The sequence below is a fragment of the Homalodisca vitripennis genome, chromosome 2 (assembly GCF_021130785.1).
Source record: "Homalodisca vitripennis isolate AUS2020 chromosome 2, UT_GWSS_2.1, whole genome shotgun sequence".
Lineage (NCBI taxonomy): Eukaryota > Metazoa > Arthropoda > Insecta > Hemiptera > Cicadellidae > Homalodisca > Homalodisca vitripennis.
Genome location: NC_060208.1, coordinates 4,986,038 through 5,008,632, shown reverse-complemented (window position 1 = coordinate 5,008,632; position 22,595 = coordinate 4,986,038). Strand labels below are relative to the sequence as shown.

The following is a 22,595-nucleotide window of genomic DNA, read 5'->3' as shown; positions in this document are numbered from 1 at the left end:
CCCAAATCCTAAACTTTCCACACCATATAATAAATTCTATTAATCTAGAAAACAGATTAAAACCCAGCTGTCACACCAACAAACAACAAGTGGTTTTCCAGTTTAGCCTTTTGAACTGGTTTAACCAATAAGAGCATTTTCTTGGTAGTATAGAGTGAGTGTGTGGTATTTCTTGAGAGAACACAGTCACGATAAGAAAAGGATTAATGTTACAATAACGACTTTACCCACTAGTGACTAGATGGTTCCATTGGTGTAAGAATAATTTCTTGATATTTAAATAAATCAACGTGGAGAGTACGCCCATAGGAAAAGTTAGCTTTGTGGCCAAGAGCGACGCAAAAAGAGACAAATACAAGACTCCACAGCGTTGACCTGATGATGAGTATGAGGGGAGTTTGCATTTCATGTGAGTATAAACATATGAGTATAAAAATATAAAAGTATAAAATAGTCTATAAACTATGCTTTCTATGAATTACGAATTATATACAATATATAATATGTTTAGTAATTAGGATTGACGGTGCGTAATGCTCCATTAATGTCCATAAAAAGGCAAAATGTTTAGTAGTAACTCAACTACTACCACGTTCATATTATCAACCCAAAGACAAGTGAACTACACAGCTTTTTACAACATTTAAACTAAGTCCATTTCTTGACACTGGTCGGCGTGCTTGAGGAAGACGTGGGTACGCAAGTCGTTGCGACGTTTAGCGCGGTGCGGGCAGTGCGGACACTGTTGCTGCGGTTCTTTACCGCATTCCAACCGCACGTGTCGCTGGAGGTTGTACTTGCGGCTGTACCTTCGACCGCACCTCTCGCAGGGAAACTGCTGCGGTTCTTGCAGCTCTGCGGTTGTAGCGTTGCCTTGCATCTCCCTTAACAGGTCTGGAACCGACATTACGATAAGGTCAATTTGGTTGTAAGTTTTTGTTAAATACCAGTAGGGCAGCGTTAAATAAGGTGATAATATTGAACTGTACACTGTAGAATACAATTTATTTCAAATTGTAAATTCGGAAAGCAATTCAAAGAAACAACTAAGAACACTACTTAGTTTTCACAGACAGGGATATTGGGTATAGTTTTCATTGACATTTATTAACATGTTCACTAACTTTTTACTCAAAGTCCTGGATTATCAATTACTATTTATTTTCTGATCATGAAAAGCAAACAATAGAGATTTAAAGAGTTTAGGTTTTTGAATATAGTTGAAATTTCGCGTTTTTCGTAAACAATAAACGAATTCATTTATCATCATCCATTTTCTTCTCCTCCAGTCCAGGAGTCCAGGCAACTCCTTCTCACAGGATATGTGCTTGAAATATTGGTAGATGCTGAAACTACACGTGGCGTAATATTTAGTTGTGCATGAAGCACACATTTAGTTTTACTTAAGATGAAGAGGAATAAATAAGTAAGACACTAACTGAAAAACGTAAAAATAACATTTATTGACTAATAAATATCTCTAATCGAACAGCCCCAGTTTATTACGTGTTACTGTATATATTATATATAGATGGAAGATAGTGAACAAGGCATGAAATCAGCATTTGTACAAGTCATGGAATGTAGAATTGTTGGAGACGCGACGGTGTAATATTTGTACAATACAAATGAAATAGGTTTCATTATGATATATGGTATCGTCTATTTTAGCACTAAGAAGACAATTTTTCTTAGCCAATTATATTGTTATTTTATTTGTTCACATAAATATTTCCATCTTACTAAAACCACAATGCAGAAATTGAATTGATTTTCAAAGATTCGCTGCTGATTAAAATACTGTCTGTGCTTCAATGTTCTAATGATAGTTTCGATAACTTTGGTTGCTGTAAAGGAACTAAATTATTTTGTAAAAGAAACGACAGTGTAAGATAACTAATTACTAAAAATAAAATTCTTCAAATTTTAATTGAGTGGGCAAATAATATCCTTAGATTGTCTCTTCAATATATTGATACACTATCCTTACTGTAATTTGTGGACGACTAAAACACAATTTCAGATCAGACTTCCCCGGTACTCCTCTGGATGTTTGAGAGCGATGTGAGTCTTCAGTTTGTCCTTCCTCTTGACGCGATGCGGACAGTGCGGACACTCTAGCTGCGGTTGTTGGCCGCACTCGAGCCTCTGGTGTCTCTGTAGGTTGTCTTTGCGGTTATAGTGCCGACCGCAGTCACCGCAGAGGAAGTGGAGAGGTCCTTTTCCCACATCGTTCACCAAGGAGAGAAATCCTAGGAGGACGAGGACAGTTATACTGTTATAATCTGTGATACTCTGGTAACGGTGTAACAATTAATGTCGTAAGACACCTTACAGTGTATTATTGCGGCTGCACTGCCTTCTTGATCTTGCGATCCCCATCATGACAGTGTTAAGCTTTATACACTTTTACGACCTTACTTTTGTTGTAGAATATGAGAGATGTGTAATTTTATACGTAATAAGAAATATTTTATTCAGAAAATGTTCAAACTATTTTGTACTTTTCGTCTAAATATTCTTACAACAACAACTAAAGAGCGTTTGGATACATATTAATTCAATTATATCATTAAGACGATAGTAATAATAATGCCACAACCACAGTACGTGTGCGAGGTTTAACATTGTTCTTAAGGGGAAATCTCAATGGCGTTTCACTACAGTCGGCTCTAAACCCCATGTTCTAAAGAAGTGTGTATTTAATTACAAAAACGCATCCGATCCCCATAAGAGATATACAGCATATCTATAAAATATTTTATTAAATCCCACAGATAATATAACTTAGTTACAATCACGTATGTTTTATTACGCGAATAGTCTCTTAAAAATCAGCTTCACTGTTATATCGTGTAATTTATTCCTTAGATAGTTATTATTCTCTATTAGACAAAATAACACGAGGAAACAATTAGCTGTCACAACTGTGTGAATTAATTACGTTAAAAATGCTATTAATTTCCATTTAGAAATATTGTTAGTGCAAAATTTTACAAGTGAAAAAAGAATGCAGATCATATATTTGTTATGTAGGGGATCATTGTTATTTTCGTAATGATCAAATCTATGAGATAAACCTCAGTTATAAAAGATCAATCGAATATGCCCTTGCGTTCTATTATTTTTTAACCACATACCTTTAATATGGTATGAAATATCCTTAAACCCTTTGTGCTCCAGAGTAGGCTTTTATGAAAAAATAAATTAATCGCAGATCATCCGTTACTTTTCTTCTTCAAAGAACCAGCTCCAGCTGGTAAGAACGTTGACCATCTGAAAGTTCGGGATCAGGAAATGAACATATCGTATTCAACTGCTACACTCTAGTAATCAAACCGGAGCAGTTTATTCTCTTACAAGTATTTAATTAGATAAAACCAGTCAAATTCACAATTCCGACTCGGCTATACAGCAACGCCCTGCGTTAAGATGCGTCAAACTCAGATCCCGTCAAACTCAGATCCCGAAAACATTTCTGGGTGTTTGATGGCCACGTGACTCAGAATGTTGTCTCTCCTCTTCGTACGGTGATGGCAGTGCGGGCACTTGAACTGCGGCGCTTTACCACACTCCAAGCGCTGATGGCGTAGTAGGTTGTCCTTGCGGTTGTACCTCTTACCGCACAAACCGCACGGAAACTGCGGCGGTCTGCCCGGACGTCGCGGCATCGTGAACAGCTCTGTAAACGAGACAGGACAAGTTAAATCACATTAATATGCCCTAGTTAACTTTTATACTAAAAATACATTTTCTGTATGAAAATATATCCGTTATTAAAACATATTGTAAACTAAAAATAGGGTTTTATTAGTTTAAAAATAATATTTATGGTTAAGTTTGGGATGTAAATGCAGATTAATATCCCGATGTTTCTTCATTAGTACAATTGTTCTTTCTCAGCTTTCAATGAGGAGGGTAATATGTTCCGTAATTATAAAACTTTCTTTACTTACTGGATTGCTTAAAACGAAATTGTCATTATCAGTAAACAAAGACAGTGATAAAATTTGATTATAAATCAATTAAACCGTAAGAACAAAATATTATTCTTATTAATCCTGGTTTAGTTTTAAGTTTGTTTGTTATTATTGTATAAGCTTAAAAATTAAAATTACAGGCTTTTCCCTCGAGTTGGACTATTCTACTCCTAACAATGGCACTGAAAAACTACTGTTCCATCAGCAGCCTTAACATTTGTGCTTTGCTGTTTCTATTAATTTAGTAACGAATATAAAAGTACGACACCCAGTTTGTGAAATGTTGAAGTACTTTGTAGAACAATAAATTGTTGCAAGAGTGAACAAAACATGTCAGACAAAGATTTAAAATTTGAACATCCGTTGTCAAATAGTTCAATCAAGTTAAAAAAAACGTACTAAATACCTGCTCCCAAAAACATTTTAAAATTTTTATTTTACATTGAAAATTATTATTCATAACTCATCCAAAGACCTTTTCCGATCTTGATCACGTTTTTATAAAGCTATTCATGACATATATTATATTAAAGTAATGGAATACTTAAATGTCGAAATTCATCATCGTGTGGACATTAAACATTTATCATTAAATATAATGTACAATTTTTACTCGCAATACAAAATTTAAAGTGTGCGTTGTTCATGCAGTATACACAAAAGAATCAAATATATGTATGATTTAATTTTCGACATTTTATGATGTGGAAGTGTATCTTTTGTAATACCACTGTTATATATCCAATACATTATCTGGCTAAAAAGCTACTAAATAAACATGTTTGTAATTTAGAAATACAGGAATATAATACTAAATGGGACGGAAATTCTCGACAGGTTTATTTACAGGTTAGTATTCAATTAAAACAAATCAATATAACTACGTTTATTCCAAAATATACTTTAACAGGCTGCTACATTTAATTTGCCTTATAATTTATTAATTATATAAACATTTAATGTCTTGTACGTATATGTTCAGTTATATAATACAATAAATCTACGATCATAGTTTGTTAGGAGGTTCTGCGAATGCGTACAATATTGTAGTCAAAGACACAAGAGTCTCCAGAAACCCGATAATACAACATACGACACAAGAGGAAAAGTCCGTCAGACCAACAGCCTCTTGTGTTTGAGTGCGTTGAGAGTCTGGTAGTTCTCCTGCCAGTACTCCCTGTGTCGGAAGCTGATGTGAGTGTACAGGGTGTTCCTGCGCTTGGCCCCGTACGGACAGACGGGACAGAGGAAGTGAGGATCCTTGCCGCACTCGTGACGCTGGTGGTGAGTCAGGTTAGGCTTACGGGAGTAGGAGCGATTGCACGCCAGACAGACGAACCTGGGCTTGCCCTCGTCTCCTTCGATAACTTTGTACGTCTCACCTGGAAGTAAGGGGAAATATCAGTCGAGGTACAGGCGCGAACTGAATAACTGTCAGCATTGTTTTATATTTAGTGGAGATGTGGGTGGAATGGAGAGTTCATCAGAGTTCTGAGGCTGAGCAGATAGAATAGATAGGCCTAATTGGTTTAGTAATTCCCACATATTATAAGCACCAAAAACTATCCGGGTATATTTCTTACGTGTCTCTGATATAATGAAGTCTGATTACTGTTTAAAAAAAAAACACATTTTGATAACATAACAGTAAATACTTTTAATTAAATCAATACCTGATTTCTTAAAAACGTAAGACAAAATATTTGTTATATTAAAACCTTCATTTCGACTCCATCCTGAATAATCTTGAGTACTCTAATAATACACTTAGCCCTACCTACCTAAGTCGTCTACACAGTCAAAGTGTTAAAAACACAAAAAACAGCAAAAACGTGTAAGGATATAGTGTATCTACCTACAATTATGAACAGAAATTCTGTTGCTAGGTAATTAAAAACACTGCCTTTTAAAAAGTATATGATTATAAACTAATGGAACTGGTATTAAGATATAATATGTAAAAACTTGTTGGCTAGCTAAAAGAAATGAAACCAAGTATTATATGTGTCAAACAATATATACAAAATTATATTTAAGTGATGTGATTAAGTAATAAAATAAATTATAACAATACTTAAGTAACCTATTTAGTATAAACATACATAATTTATAGCTACATAAAATTGAATCTGTGATTAAATGTTTAAAAGGCACACCGTAAATCAGATATGTAAACTTTATGGTTGGGTGTTCAACTGAAGGTGGCTGGTGTTCCAGTATTCCTTGTGTTTGAAAGATACGTGAGTTTTGAGTGAAGTCTTCTGCCTGGCACGGTACGGACACACGGGACAGTGGAATCGAGGCGGAGTTTTGCACTCGTAGCGCTGGTGTTTGGTCAGATTGGGTTTTCGGCAATACGACCTTCCGCAGTCCAAACACACGAATCTCGTCTTGCCATCGTCCCCTAGGGCCAACTTGTAATTGTCTCCTGAAAATAACCAACACCACTGTGAGACATTGTCAGAGATCTCGATTGGACGGGAAAAGTGTCAAGAAACAAAACATGTTCCGATAAAATTGGTGATCAGTTCAAAAATATAATTTAATAAGTCGTTAACCCTCTGAGTTCTATCTAACGACATGGAAAGACGAAGCATAGGATATACTTCATAACAAAATCTTCTCTGGGGTCCAAGGGCTGGTATTATATAATTAATGAATATATATAATTTACGATCATGTGAGCAGAAACGAGTCATGCATTAATCAAAAGCTCTAATATCACTTTTTACTTTTAATGTTTTAAGACGTAAAATTTGCACTATTTTTATCGCATTATCCAAAATTTATTTAATTAATCATCTATCGGTGACTTTAAAATATGAAACACAAACTAATTGATACTAAAAATTGTTTCTTCACATCTAAACTTTTTTGCTTAAATTTATAAGATTGTACCTGTCACGTTTCGAAAAAAATGCTCAACTCAAATAAATATAGTTACCGCTTATGGTACTGGGAGTCAATTTGTTTATAACACAAACATTAACTTTTCTCAAACTTTCCCATACTATGTAATGTAATCCTCATAATGGATACTAATAGCAGTCTCAAACTTTCCCATACTATGTAATGTAATCCTCATAATGGATACTAATAGCAGTCTCAAACTTTCCCATAACTATGTAATGTAATCCTCATAATGGATACTAATAGCAGTCTCAACCGTTCCCATACTATGTAATGTAATCCTCATAATGGATACTAATAGCAGTCTCAACCGTTCCCAAACTATGTAATGTAATCCTCATAATGGATACTAATAGCAGTCTCAACCGTTCCCAAACTATGTAATGTAATCCTCATAATGGATACTAATAGCAGTCTCAAACTTTCCCATACTATGTAATGTAATCCTCATAATGGATACTAATAGCAGTCTCAAACTTTCCCATACTATGTAATGTAATCCTCATAATGGATACTAATAGCAGTCTCAAACTTTCCCATACTATGTAATGTAATCCTCATAATGGATACTAATAGCAGTCTCAAACTTTCCCATACTATGTAATGTAATCCTCATAATGGATACTAATAGCAGTCTCAAACTTTCCCATACTATGTAATGTAATCCTCATAATGGATACTAATAGCAGTCTCAACCGTTCCCAAACTATGTAATGTAATCCTCATAATGGATACTAATAGCAGTCAAACTTTCCCATACTATGTAATGTAATCCTCATAATGGATACTAATAGCAGTCTCAAACTTTCCCATACTATGTAATGTAATCCTCATAATGGATACTAACAGCAGTCTCAAGCTTCTCCGTAGGAACTATGTAATGTAGTTCTTATATTCGATATACTAACAGCAGTCTCAAAACGGACAAATACGGGAAACTGTTGAAGCAATGATGAATTAATGCATTATTCATTTATTGGATATACAATATATACAAAACTATTTTAAATATGTCATAACTATCAAGTCTTATATAATATTTTATAAGATTATCTACATTGACAACCATAGAATAATAATTATACTTTGAATGTAACAATTTTATGAACTATAGAATCACAGTATGTCCTGCGGAATAGCAATTGTCATAAAGTAATAGGTAATAAGCAATTCACTGAATGGTAGGAGTCTATTTTTTTATAAAGCATTATAATACAATTTAGGATACGACCAAACAACTGTAATAACTTAAACCGCCATTTTTGTGTTTGAAAATCAGTAGTTTTAGTAAATTATTACTAACATTGTAAGTTTTGGATGGTTTCTTGTAATTGTGGGTTGAAAAAGATTGTTTTACAAATCACATAAGTTAAGTACAATTTAAGTTCAAGTATCAAAATTGACAAAAATTAAAATGAAATATCACATGAATAGAGCAAACTAAAATTCAGTAAACATTTAAACGAGCAATTTGACAAAAGATTGAACACAATCACTTAATACTAAAAGTAAACAAATTGAGATCTGTATATTCTATAGAGGAAAGCGAAATACTGGGTTATATTAAAGTTAGGTCGTTCTGAGTTAGTCGGCGAGCATGTCCGAGTGTCTGAACAGTATTTAGCTGCTGAGGTTGAACTTCCACTTGGTCTGGTAGGAGCAGAACTGACAGGCGAACTGGCCCTCTAGCTGCTGACACTCGTACCGCTTGTGACGCAGCAGAGTCCGGCGGTACTTGTAGAGTAGTACATCGCGACTATTGATGGAGAACCTGGGCGACTTTAGGTTTAGAGATGGCGAGCATGTCCGAGTGTCTGAACAGTACGTGGCTGCTGAGGTTGGACTTCCACTTGGTCTGTTAGGAGCAGAACTGACAGGCGAACTGGCCCTCTAGCTGCTGACACTCGTACCGCTTGTGACGCAGCAGAGTCCGGCGGTACTTGTAGAGTAGTACATCGCGACTATTGATGGAGAACCTGGGCGACTTTAGGTTTAGAGATGGCGAGCATGTCCGAGTGTCTGAACAGTACGTGGCTGCTGAGGTTGGACTTCCACTTGGTCTGTTAGGAGCAGAACTGACAGGCGAACTGGCCCTCTAGCTGCTGACACTCGTACCGCTTGTGACGCAGCAGAGTCCGGCGGTACTTGTAGAGTAGTACATCGCGACTATTGATGGAGAACCTGGGCGACTTTAGGTTTAGAGATGGCGAGCATGTCCGAGTGTCTGAACAGTACGTGGCTGCTGAGGTTGGACTTCCACTTGGTCTGGTAGGAGCAGAACTGACAGGCGAACTGGCCCTCTAGCTGCTGACACTCGTACCGCTTGTGACGCAGCAGACTCCGGCGGTACTTGTAGGCTTTGTTGCAGACATCGCACGCGTGCACTGACACTGGACAGTGAACAGGGCTGATTAAGTACATCAACAGCAGTCACAAGAGCAACGATACATATTGCAGCAAATAGGATGGTACAAGATGTTGATAAGGAGTACAAAATTGCTAGAGTTATGGCACACGTTCGATTTCAAATCGACTAATCCGTTGTGTGAGGGAAGGAGAACTCTGCAGTGCGCATGCGCGTGACTGCGACCCTTCAGTAGGTGGTCAAGGTCGAGCTCTCATACAAGCTGTCCAAGACTATACATTCTCGTCTGTAGTTGTGTTGTCATTAACACTGACACTACTTGTCATTAGGTTGATCTGGTGTTTTGTTCGAAAATGATTTCGGGAACACCGCAATACACGGCGTGTGTCCACCTACCTTATCGCAGGATTTCATCCTGAACTTTTAATTTCAAGATTACAAACTAAAAACCTTTTTCCAAAGAACATTTTTCAGAATTATTTTCATAACTGGCACTGCACTGAAGATTATAAACATGAACATAGTGCCATATTAATATATACGATGTATGTATTTTTTTTTTAATTTAGCTGTATTGTTTATAAACACGGCATATAATCTGATGACAATATTTGTTGATAATCATAACCAAGTAAAAGTAATATGAACAAAAAGGTTGTAGATAGTCATGACTGTGAAAATCTTCTTTAATGTGCGTAATTTTTAGAACAGTGTTAAATAAAACGTGTAGATGTTAAAATATACAAAACTATCTTAATTGCAGGCTGTCGCCAAACGGGATATATGTAACAATAATGTAATAGCTATCGCTAATGAACGCATTAACAATTTGTGAAACTCCAAGTGACAAGACACCGTGTCTTATAAGTGATAAAGTGACGATTGACTATCAAGTGGCGAGTAGAATGCTATGTTGTGTGGCTCGTACACTACGAGGCTACTCAGAGACACGTGTCGAGTTCTCCGGATCAGACTGACCTTAGTAACGAAGTGAGGTAAACCACCAGAGCTGTAGAAGTTGTGACGGATCAGTTACATTGTCTTCTACGCTTAAGGGTGAGGAAAGTTATGAGAGCGTGTTACCTGTGATTTCTAACGAGTTCTCCCACCAAAAAATAAAAGCCACTAACTCAATCTAGATCTAGATCTGGTGCATTACCTTTGTCTACACGACATAAAACATATAGCACGGCAGTCTCACTGGAACGCAGATCACAGCGCGATCCTACGATCAGACCTAGTAACTACGGTTAACTGGGCATAGCGCAAAACTAGCGAAATCTGTCGGTAGGTCCTAGTACTAACCTCAGTGAGACGTCTATGTTTGGATTATCTTTGACCTGTATTTTCCAAAGTATAACACTTACTTTAATCAATTTAAATTTGTCCATAAAATATTTATTTAAGAGGGAGCCACTTTCCTTTCGAAGGATAACGCACAAATTATAAAGAAGCATGACTGAATCAACATGTGATGTAGGTTAATGAAACAAGTAAATATATTCATTCAACTGTAATACTTAAGTTAAGTAAATGTCACAATCATATTAAATGGTTAAACTTCATCATTACAGGATGAACAACTTGTGTTATTCAATCTTTAAAATATGTAAAATAGTACAATGGTGTCAGATAAAATTTTTTAACACAAATCATAGATAACTAATTTACCACACTTATGACAGTTTTGTAAGCGGCTAACCAAAAACTGGCATTCTTAAATCGAAATTGTTGAACTATTTTCTACGATAAATATCCTTGTCGACAGGTTCGTGTACTAAACTTATATTACTCAACACACGTTACCATCACGAGGCAGTAACCAGTTTTGACTGGTTCCAGGCGGTTTTAAAACGACTCAGGTCGATTTTCTTACGACCCGTTTATAGGTGGGATCCGAAATACTAGGTAGGAATAAAAGCCTGTTTTATTTTTGTGGTACATTATATTTTAGAAACATCGGAGTAGTGTCTGAGCACGGTGTGGGTGACCAAGTGGCACTTCTGCTTGGCGCGGTACGGACACATGGGACAGGGGAACTGCTGCTCGGTGCCGCACTCGTAGCGCTGATGGCGAGCCAGGCTGCGCTTGTACTTGTACACTCTGCCGCAGCCATCACAGGCGTGGGTACCGGCCGCCTCTGTACACAGAACCACTGGTGACAGAGAATACAAGACACATGGGAGGAATGAAGACAGAAACTGAAATAAGAACATGTGACATCTTTCATTATTTAACCAGACGCCACACGCAGGAAGAGATAACATAGCTTAACTTATGTACTATCTGTCCTGAATAATCTTCTAAGCAAGAACGCAAATAACATAGAGATAAACACTACGCGGAACCTTATTTTTAGACTCTATAATACTCGAAGAAATAAACTGATTATAGATAAAAAGAACAATTATGCTTTATTGGTATTAAATATAACAAAACAATTCCTTATAAGGGATAAACAATTAACAATTAAACAACGCCATGCCTTATAAACGTACACTCGAACTATGACAACGCATAAGATCCTTTAAACTCATAAAATTATTATTAATTTAATAATAACAAGATAATAACTAAGGAAATTAAAAAACAATGTTTTAAGTTTTTTAATTTTTAAATGGTGACATCTGAAGACAATTTTTGGAGCAAATTTATTTAAAAGGATAAAGACGGAGGTTAGATCAATGAAACCGACTTATTGTCATACTTATAACAGGCTTATACAACAATAGAATCTACCCCAGTCTGGGACCAGTTAAGTAATTATTGAACTGCGACTGGCATGTAAATGTATAAAGACGGAGGTTAGATCAATGAAACCGACTTATTGTCATACTTATAACAGGCTTATACAACAATAGAATCTACCCCAGTCTGGGACCAGTTAAGTAATTATTGAACTGCGACTGGCATGTAAAAGTATAAAGACAGAGGTTAGATCAATGAAACCGACTTATTGTCATACTTATAACAGGCTTATACAACAATAGAATCTACCCCAGTCTGGGACCAGTTAAGTAATTATTGAACTGCGACTGGCATGTAAATGTATAAAGACGGAGGTTAGATCAATGAAACCGACTTATTGTCATACTTATAACAGGCTTATACAACAATAGAATCTACCCCAGTCTGGGACCAGTTAAGTAATTATTGAACTGCGACTGGCATGTAAATGTATAAAGACAGAGGTTAGATCAATGAAACCGACTTATTGTCATACTTATAACAGGCTTATACAACAATAGAATCTACCCCAGTCTGGGACCAGTTAAGTAATTATTGAACTGCGACTGGCATGTAAAAGTATAAAGACGGAGGTTAGATCAATGAAACCGACTTATTGTCATACTTATAACAGGCTTATACAACAATAGAATCTACCCCAGTCTGGGACCAGTTAAGTAATTATTGAACTGCGACTGGCATGTAAATGTATAAAGACAGAGGTTAGATCAATGAAACCGACTTATTGTCATACTTATAACAGGCTTATACAACAATAAAATCTACCCCAGTCTGGGACCAGTTAAGTAATTATTGAACTGCGACTGGCATGTAAATGTATAAAGACGGAGGTTAGATCAATGAAACCGACTTATTGTCATACTTATAACAGGCTTATACAACAATAGAATCTACCCCAGTCTGGGACCAGTTAAGTAATTATTGAACTGCGACTGGCATGTAAATGTATAAAGACAGAGGTTAGATCAATGAAACCGACTTATTGTCATACTTATAACAGGCTTATACAACAATAGAATCTACCCCAGTCTGGGACCAGTTAAGTAATTATTGAACTGCGACTGGCATGTAAATGTATAAAGACAGAGGTTAGATCAATGAAACCGACTTATTGTCATACTTATAACAGGCTTATACAACAATAAAATCTACCCCAGTCTGGGACCAGTTAAGTAATTATTGAACTGCGACTGGCATGTAAATGTATAAAGACGGAGGTTAGATCAATGAAACCGACTTATTGTCATACTTATAACAGGCTTATACAACAATAGAATCTACCCCAGTCTGGGACCAGTTAAGTAATTATTGAACTGCGACTGGCATGTAAATGTATAAAGACGGAGGTTAGATCAATGAAACCGACTTATTGTCATACTTATAACAGGCTTATACAACAATAGAATCTACCCCAGTCTGGGACCAGTTAAGTAATTATTGAACTGCGACTGGCATGTAAATGTATAAAGACGGAGGTTAGATCAATGAAACCGACTTATTGTCATACTTATAACAGGCTTATACAACAATAAAATATACCCCAGTCTGGGACCAGTTAAGTAATTATTGAACTGCGACTGGCATGTAAATGTATCAAAACTCAGCTAAAGTTCGTTAAACTATACAAAAGTATTCCATTATCAATCTGGAAATAATTAAATCGCATGGTTGCCTGTTCTTATATTATCAAACACACCGAATAACTAACCTGGGTAAGAAGTGAACCAACTAGAAGGTCCAAGTCACTTTGTATCCGTGCACTCAAGATGCCACCTCATTTCTGAAGGAACGTTTATTGGTCCATAAGTCACCTGTTGTAAACGTCATAGATCGAACTAGCTAGCAAAAGCTCTCAAGTGTAACCATAAGCTAATCAACCATATAAATATAACTTTAATGGTACGTAGTCAAAGGACTAACTCATTACAATGTTTATTGGTATCAATTACGAAATACGAAAATTTCCCAATAAATGTCATAATATTTGAATAACAATTTCAGTAGAATTTTAACTATTTCAGGTCAGAATGTAGAAACACTAAATCTGTAGTAATCTTAATGAAAGCATATATGATGTAATATGATTGAGCCATATGATAATTTTGAATCAGAGATAGACACGTTTAAATTATATATTATTTCTGTGTTTATTGTTAAGAGGTTCAAGTTACACAAAACATACACTGGCTCTTACGTTAGGTTCAGCGTGTAACGCATTCCTGGTTCGAATCATGAGTTTACTTTGAAGTTTCGGTTTAAAACGTTACTTTGGTAAAAAAAAGTATCATCTTCCGGCCATTGTAATCTACTTCCGGTCCAATGTATTTCCGGTACAGATAGTCTGTTAAATGTGTAATACACATTTGTGTCGTACTTTAATTTCCAGGACAGCGGGAAGTTGAAACAAAAAAATATAATTTTCTAGAAGTTGCACACTATTTCAGTCACTATTGATAGTTGATTTTCATGAGAAATGTTTACTTTGTCTGTTGAGAGCCTAATCCAAGTGTATTCTATATCTTATTATCTCGGATATGCACCCCTTTTAAATCCCTATTGATAGTTGATCTTCATGAGAAATGTTTACTTTGTCTGTTGAGAGCCTAATCCAAGTGTATTCTATATCTTATTATCTCGGATATGCACCCCTTTTTAAATCCCTATTGATAGTTGATCTTCATGAGAAATGTTTACTTTGTCTGTTGAGAGCCTAATCCAAGTGTATTCTATATCTTATTATCTCGGATATGCACCCCTTTTTAAATCCCTATTGATAGTTGATCTTCATGAGAAATGTTTACTTTGTCTGTTGAGAGCCTAATCCAAGTGTATTCTATATCTTATTATCTCGGATATGCACCCCTTTTTAAATCCCTATTGATAGTTGATCTTCATGAGAAATGTTTACTTTGTCTGTTGAGAGCCTAATCCAAGTGTATTCTATATCTTATTATCTCGGATATGCACCCCTTTTTAAATCCCTATTGATAGTTGATCTTCATGAGAAATGTTTACTTTGTCTGTTGAGAGCCTAATCCAAGTGTATTCTATATCTTATTATCTCGGATATGCACCCCTTTTTAAATCCCTATTGATAGTTGATCTTCATGAGAAATGTTTACTTTGTCTGTTGAGAGCCTAATCCAAGTGTATTCTATATCTTATTATCTCGGATATGCACCCCTTTTTAAATCCCTATTGATAGTTGATCTTCATGAGAAATGTTTACTTTGTCTGTTGAGAGCCTAATCCAAGTGTATTCTATATCTTATTATCTCGGATATGCACCCCTTTTTAAATCCCTATTGATAGTTGATCTTCATGAGAAATGTTTACTTTGTCTGTTGAGAGCCTAATCCAAGTGTATTCTATATCTTATTATCTCGGATATGCACCCCTTTTTAAATCCCTATTGATAGTTGATCTTCATGAGAAATGTTTACTTTGTCTGTTGAGAGCCTAATCCAAGTGTATTCTATATCTTATTATCTCGGATATGCACCCCTTTTTAAATCCCTATTGATAGTTGATCTTCATGAGAAATGTTTACTTTGTCTGTTGAGAGCCTAATCCAAGTGTATTCTATATCTTATTATCTCGGATATGCACCCCTTTTTAAATCCCTATTGATAGTTGATCTTCATGAGAAATGTTTACTTTGTCTGTTGAGAACCTAATCCAAGTGTATTCTATATCTTATTATCTCGGATATGCACCCCTTTTTAAATCCCTATTGATAGTTGATCTTCATGAGAAATGTTTACTTTGTCTGTTGAGAGCCTAATCCAAGTGTATTCTATATCTTATTATCTCGGATATGCACCCCTTTTTAAATCCCTATTGATAGTTGATCTTCATGAGAAATGTTTACTTTGTCTGTTGAGAGCCTAATCCAAGTGTATTCTATATCTTATTATCTCGGATATGCACCCCTTTTTAAATCCCTATTGATAGTTGATCTTCATGAGAAATGTTTACTTTGTCTGTTGAGAGCCTAATCCAAGTGTATTCTATATCTTATTATCTCGGATATGCACCCCTTTTTAAATCCCTATTGATAGTTGATCTTCATGAAAAATATTTACTTTGTCTGTTGAGAGCCTAATCCAAGTGTATTCTATATCTTATTATCTCGGATATGCACCCCTTTTTAAATCCCTATTGATAGTTGATCTTCATGAGAAATGTTTACTTTGTCTGTTGAGAGCCTAATCCAAGTGTATTCTATATCTTATTATCTCGGATATGCACCCCTTTTTAAATCCCTATTGATAGTTGATCTTCATCCACATACTCTTAATTGTCTGTTGAGAGCTTGAGGCACATGTGTGCCAAATTTAATCGTTGTAGGTAATTTGGAAGTCAACAAACAAAGAGTTAGTTATTCTAGGGATGAAATACTTTTTCGATCCCTAAGGTTGGATTCACGAAACAACTGTTGTATTTATTTTTAAGTTTTAAGCACCTTTGTGTTTAAACGTCATTTTTATAGAACATCGGGAAAATGAAAAAAATGTATAGTTATTTTAGTACTTGCAACAATGTTTCAACCCGTATTGATTTTTGATTTTTATGAAATGCTTTAGTTATTCTATTTATTAAATCATGAGACAAGAGTGTTTCAAATTTCCATGTTCTTTAATATCGGCAAGGAGAATTAGTGATGAGTGAGGAGTCTGCCTTTTATATATAGAGGTATAAAATAAACACATTACAACTCTTTAATTTAAAGTGGTTTTATTCACCAGTAAATAACAAATGTCAAAAAATAAATTTGTAACATAACAAATAATTTAAAATATGGTGTGAGTTGAACAATACGAGATTCAGTTGTACAACCAAACAAGCTAAACTGTGCTATCTGGCGTGCCTGACAGCGATGTGTCTCTGGAGGTTGTCTCTGCGCTTTGGTCTTGTAGGGGCAGAGAGGACAGAAGCACCGAGGTTCCAGTCCACACTCTATGCGCCGGTGTCTCGTCAGAGTCTCTTTGTTCTTGTACCATCGCCCACACGCTTTACAGCAGTATACGGGCAGACCTGCACACAGTCATGTGTCAGTAGATTAACACAAATGACTACACTGAATCTCACTGAAACATCTTTATGAGAATAAATGCCTTTGGGACAAAAAGCCATTTGGGAAAACCAAATTTAAATATAATTTTTAATATTAAGTTAAAAACAAGTAAAAATAAAAGACACTTAAAAAAGTAAAAAGTGTAAAAAGGTTAAAGCTATAGAATTTTAAACACAACCGTTCGTAACCTAGTACACTGATTGTTGAACACTCTAAGGAACATACATGTATATGGAGACTAATAGAATGAAAGTAAAAGAAAGGAAAATGATTTTTGGGAAGAGAATTTATAAATTACACATGAGAAAACAACAAAATGTTAGAAACCTGTTTGAAGTAACTAAGTATACACAGACCAGTGTACCATTCAACTTTGGCCGAGTTCTTAAATATTAATTCAATTTCATATATTTTATAATATACCCGAGTTTCGTATGGAGAATTAGAAGCATTTTATCGGTTTCATCATAACAGCGATGGATTTGAAGGTAATACTCAACTTTACGAAATGAAACTTAGATGGAACGTGTGAGTATATTAAGTAAGCAGAACTGTTTCTTACAGACAAAAATACTCATAATTATTCACGTGAATTGTGCACTAAATAACATCGGTTTCATCATAACAGCGATGGATTTGAAGGTAATACTCAACTTTACGAAATGAAACTCAGATGGAACGTGTGAGTATATTAAGTAAGCAGAACTGTTTCTTACAGACAAAAATACTCATAATTATTCACGTGAATTGTGCACTAAATAGCATCGGTTTCATCATAACAGCGATGGATTTGAAGGTAATACTCAACTTTACGAAATGAAACTCAGATGGAACGTGTGAGTATATTAAGTAAGCAGAACTGTTTCTTACAGACAAAAATACTCATAATTATTCACGTGAATTGTGCACTAAATAACATCGGTTTCATCATACAGCGATGGATTTGAAGGTAATACTCAACTTTACGAAATGAAACTTAGATGGAACGTGTGAGTATATTAAGTAAGCAGAACTGTTTCTTACAGACAAAAATACTCATAATTATTCACGTGAATTGTGCACTAAATAACATCGGTTTCATCATACAGCGATGGATTTGAAGGTAATACTCAACTTTACGAAATGAAACTTAGATGGAACGTGTGAGTATATTAAGTAAACAGAACTGTTTCTTACAGACAAAAATACTCATAATTATTCACGTGAATTGTGCACTAAATAACATCGGTTTCATCATACAGCGATGGATTTGAAGGTAATACTCAACTTTACGAAATGAAACTTAGATGGAACGTGTGAGTATATTAAGTAAGCAGAACTGTTTCTTACAGACAAAAATACTCATAATTATTCACGTGAATTGTGCACTAAATAACATCGGTTTCATCATACAGCGATGGATTTGAAGGTAATACTCAACTTTACGAAATGAAACTTAGATGGAACGTGTGAGTATATTAAGTAAGCAGAACTGTTTCTTACAGACAAAAATACTCATAATTATTCACGTGAATTGTGCACTAAATAACATCGGTTTCATCATAACAGCGATGGATTTGAAGGTAATACTCAACTTTACGAAATGAAATTTAGATGGAACGTGTGAGTATATTAAGTAAGCAGAACTGTTTCTTACAGACAAAAATACTCATAATTATTCACGTGAATTGTGCACTAAATAACATCGGTTTCATCATACAGCGATGGATTTGAAGGTAATACTCAACTTTACGAAATGAAACTTAGATGGAACGTGTGAGTATATTAAGTAAGCAGAACTGTTTCTTACAGACAAAAATACTCATAATTATTCACGTGAATTGTGCACTAAATAACATCGGTTTCATCATAACAGCGATGGATTTGAAGGTAATACTCAACTTTACGAAATGAAACTTAGATGGAACGTGTGAGTATATTAAGTAAGCAGAACTGTTTCTTACAGACAAAAATACTCATAATTATTCACGTGAATTGTGCACTAAATAACATCGGTTTCATCATACAGCGATGGATTTGAAGGTAATACTCAACTTTACGAAATGAAACTTAGATGGAACGTGTGAGTATATTAAGTAAGCAGAACTGTTTCTTACAGACAAAAATACTCATAATTATTCACGTGAATTGTGCACTAAATAACATCGGTTTCATCATAACAGCGATGGATTTGAAGGTAATACTCAACTTTGCGAAATGAAACTTAGATGGAACGTGTGAGTATATTAAGTAAGCAGAACTGTTTCTTACAGACAAAAATACTCATAATTATTCACGTGAATTGTGCACTAAATAACATCGGTTTCATCATAACAGCGATGGATTTGAAGGTAATACTCAACTTTGCGAAATGAAACTTAGATGGAACGTGTGAGTATATTAAGTAAGCAGAACTGTTTCTTACAGACAAAAATACTCATAATTATTCAAGTGAATTGTGCACTAAATAACATCGGTTTCATCATAACAGCGATGGATTTGAAGGTAATACTCAACTTTGCGAAATGAAACTTAGATGGAACGTGTGAGTATATTAAGTAAGCAGAACTGTTTCTTACAGACAAAAATACTCATAATTATTCACGTGAATTGTGCACTAAATAACATCGGTTTCATCATAACAGCGATGGATTTGAAGGTAATACTCAACTTTGCGAAATGAAACTTAGATGGAACGTGTGAGTATATTAAGTAAGCAGAACTGTTTCTTACAGACAAAAATACTCATAATTATTCACGTGAATTGTGCACTAAATAACATCGGTTTCATCATAACAGCGATGGATTTGAAGGTAATACTCAACTTTACGAAATGAAACTTAGATGGAACGTGTGAGTATATTAAGTAAGCAGAACTGTTTCTTACAGACAAAAATACTCATAATTATTCACGTGAATTGTGCACTAAATAACATCGGTTTCATCATAACAGCGATGGATTTGAAGGTAATACTCAACTTTACGAAATGAAACTTAGATGGAACGTGTGAGTATATTAAGTAAGCAGAACTGTTTCTTACAGACAAAAATACTCATAATTATTCAAGTGAATTGTGCACTAAATAACATCGGTTTCATCATAACAGCGATGGATTTGAAGGTAATACTCAACTTTACGAAATGAAACTTAGATGGAACGTGTGAGTATATTAAGTAAGCAGAACTGTTTCTTACAGACAAAAATACTCATAATTATTCACGTGAATTGTGCACTAAATAACATCGGTTTCATCATAACAGCGATGGATTTGAAGGTAATACTCAACTTTACGAAATGAAACTTAGATGGAACGTGTGAGTATATTAAGTAAGCAGAACTGTTTCTTACAGACAAAAATACTCATAATTATTCACGTGAATTGTGCACTAAATAACATCGGTTTCATCATACAGCGATGGATTTGAAGGTAATACTCAACTTTACGAAATGAAATTTAGATGGAACGTGTGAGTATATTAAGTAAGCAGAACTGTTTCTTACAGACAAAAATACTCATAATTATTCACGTGAATTGTGCACTAAATAACATCGGTTTCATCATAACAGCGATGGATTTGAAGGTAATACTCAACTTTACGAAATGAAATTTAGATGGAACGTGTGAGTATATTAAGTAAGCAGAACTGTTTCTTACAGACAAAAATACTCATAATTATTCACGTGAATTGTGCACTAAATAACATCGGTTTCATCATAACAGCGATGGATTTGAAGGTAATACTCAACTTTACGAAATGAAACTTAGATGGAACGTGTGAGTATATTAAGTAAGCAGAACTGTTTCTTACAGACAAAAATACTCATAATTACTCAAGTGAATTGTACACTAAATTAAAACGTACAAGTGTTTTACAATTTTCATAATGACCGAGTCAATGTATCAGACTACACAAAAGTATACTTTCAAACTGTCACAATAAATAGTCGATCAATAAAGTAATATATAAACAAAGACGGTTTACTAAAATTATAAATTATGGTACTTATCGACAATCTTATGTGAGTTTAGACAGTTAATAAGGTCACAGAAATAGTAAGCGAGTCGGGTAAGAACAAAGACTGAACGACTGAAAAGAAAGCGATCTATTGAAGTGTTTACAATAGATATCACAATTTTGTTAAAGTGCAAATGCACAATCACAATGTAATTCTTCAAATTGAAAAATAAATTAGACATTTCATGTAACAAACGACATATACCTTTTGGGAATCACCATACTTTCACACAAAAGGATATCACAGCATTTTATGTTTGAACGCCAGATGTGCTTGCAGATGTTCCTTGCGTTTGCCCTTGTAAGGGCAGAGTTGACAGTGGAACTGAGGAGCTTTCCCGCACTCTAGACGTCGGTGCCGCAGCATGTTGCATTTCAGTGAGTACATTCTTCCACACACGGCACAGGGAAACCCTTTAAAATAAGCCGTAGTTAGTGTTGTCAGCATCTACTGATAGTATAGAGCGTTAACACACGCTTTAGTTACGGTACTTGAAACTATTTGATTGTTTATATACAGGGTGTAAATTAACACCTGAATATATTGAAAACGGATTGAGATATCGATGTACACTCTTTACCGAGCTTATTAAAATACCTTTTTTGGATATTTTGAAGGATAAAAAAAATCTTCCCTTCTCACAGGAGGGCACGGGATAACTTTAATTTTCAAAATGCAACCCCTATCTTGTGACATGTAATTTTAAAGGTCTATTCAATAGAAACACAATGACACTAAGAAAACACCTCTACGCCATTTCTAGTAAACGTTATGGGCAAATAACACACAGCAAATAATAATCTGTAGGGATAATGCCTATGTCTTGCGCATTTCAACACAATATATGCGTTATATCTTTTATTAAGACTTTGAGGTGCCCAGCTTATTACCTTTACGTAGTACTAATGTTTCTTGTGTGCATAGTTTTGGTTCTTTGGTTCTTGCAGTTTGGTGTTGCTGCATTTTTCTAGATGGCATTACAATGTGAGGGGTTATTTGCCCATAACTTTTGCTAGAATCGTCATAGCGATGTTTTGTTACCTATTCAATAGAATAACTCGAGAGAGCAAATGCCATTGTTATTCTATTGAATAGGCCATTACAATTATGTCACAAGATAGGGGTTGCAATTTTAAAATTTAAAGTTACCCCTCCGTAATCCCCATTTGAAAAGGTGGGGGATTTTTAAACATTCAAAAATCCAAAAAAGTATTTTAATAAGTATGGTGAAGGTTGTTCATTGATATCTCAGACTGTTTGGAATGTATCCAGGCGTATCAGGACTTACTTTACACCCTCTATACTGATTACTTTTTTTAAACATGCGTGGTGGACGCATCATGTATTTTTGAACAGTACGAAATGTTGCTATATTTATATTGAAAATTTTAACACACTTCTAGACATTGTGTGTTAACACTAGTTTTAATGGACATCAGTACAAAATACAGTATACTAAAGTAATACGACAGAATATAAGTACAAAAAGTATCATTTAAAGTATATCGTATTAGCATT

The 22,595-nt window shown here is 35.0% G+C and overlaps 1 protein-coding gene and 3 long non-coding RNA genes across 4 annotated transcripts in view; all 4 read right to left on the bottom strand.

The window, feature by feature from the left end:
- LOC124353444 (zinc finger protein 721-like) overlaps nucleotides 1–22,595 on the bottom strand; it is a 53,802-nt gene that overhangs the window by 8,063 nt on the left and 23,144 nt on the right. The window contains exons 12-20 of the mRNA XM_046803283.1: nucleotides 16,825–17,040; nucleotides 11,279–11,395; nucleotides 9,072–9,280; nucleotides 8,766–8,985; nucleotides 8,561–8,704; nucleotides 5,100–5,362; nucleotides 3,530–3,682; nucleotides 2,031–2,295; nucleotides 650–894 (exon numbers count right to left, since the gene is read on the bottom strand). Coding sequence (XP_046659239.1) covers nucleotides 650–894; nucleotides 2,031–2,295; nucleotides 3,530–3,682; nucleotides 5,100–5,362; nucleotides 8,561–8,704; nucleotides 8,766–8,985; nucleotides 9,072–9,280; nucleotides 11,279–11,395; nucleotides 16,825–17,040 — 1,832 coding nt within the window. The remainder of the gene's footprint in view (nucleotides 1–649; nucleotides 895–2,030; nucleotides 2,296–3,529; nucleotides 3,683–5,099; nucleotides 5,363–8,560; nucleotides 8,705–8,765; nucleotides 8,986–9,071; nucleotides 9,281–11,278; nucleotides 11,396–16,824; nucleotides 17,041–22,595) is intronic.
- Nucleotides 1,440–4,050, bottom strand: LOC124356124. Its single transcript, XR_006921810.1, has 2 exons — nucleotides 3,141–4,050; nucleotides 1,440–2,252 (listed from the first exon to the last, which is right to left on the bottom strand). It is a non-coding gene; the product is annotated as an uncharacterized LOC124356124 (long non-coding RNA).
- On the bottom strand, nucleotides 4,852–9,042 carry LOC124356123. Its single transcript, XR_006921809.1, has 2 exons — nucleotides 6,137–9,042; nucleotides 4,852–5,362 (listed from the first exon to the last, which is right to left on the bottom strand). It is a non-coding gene; the product is annotated as an uncharacterized LOC124356123 (long non-coding RNA).
- Nucleotides 16,724–21,603, bottom strand: LOC124356125. Its single transcript, XR_006921811.1, has 2 exons — nucleotides 21,282–21,603; nucleotides 16,724–17,040 (listed from the first exon to the last, which is right to left on the bottom strand). It is a non-coding gene; the product is annotated as an uncharacterized LOC124356125 (long non-coding RNA).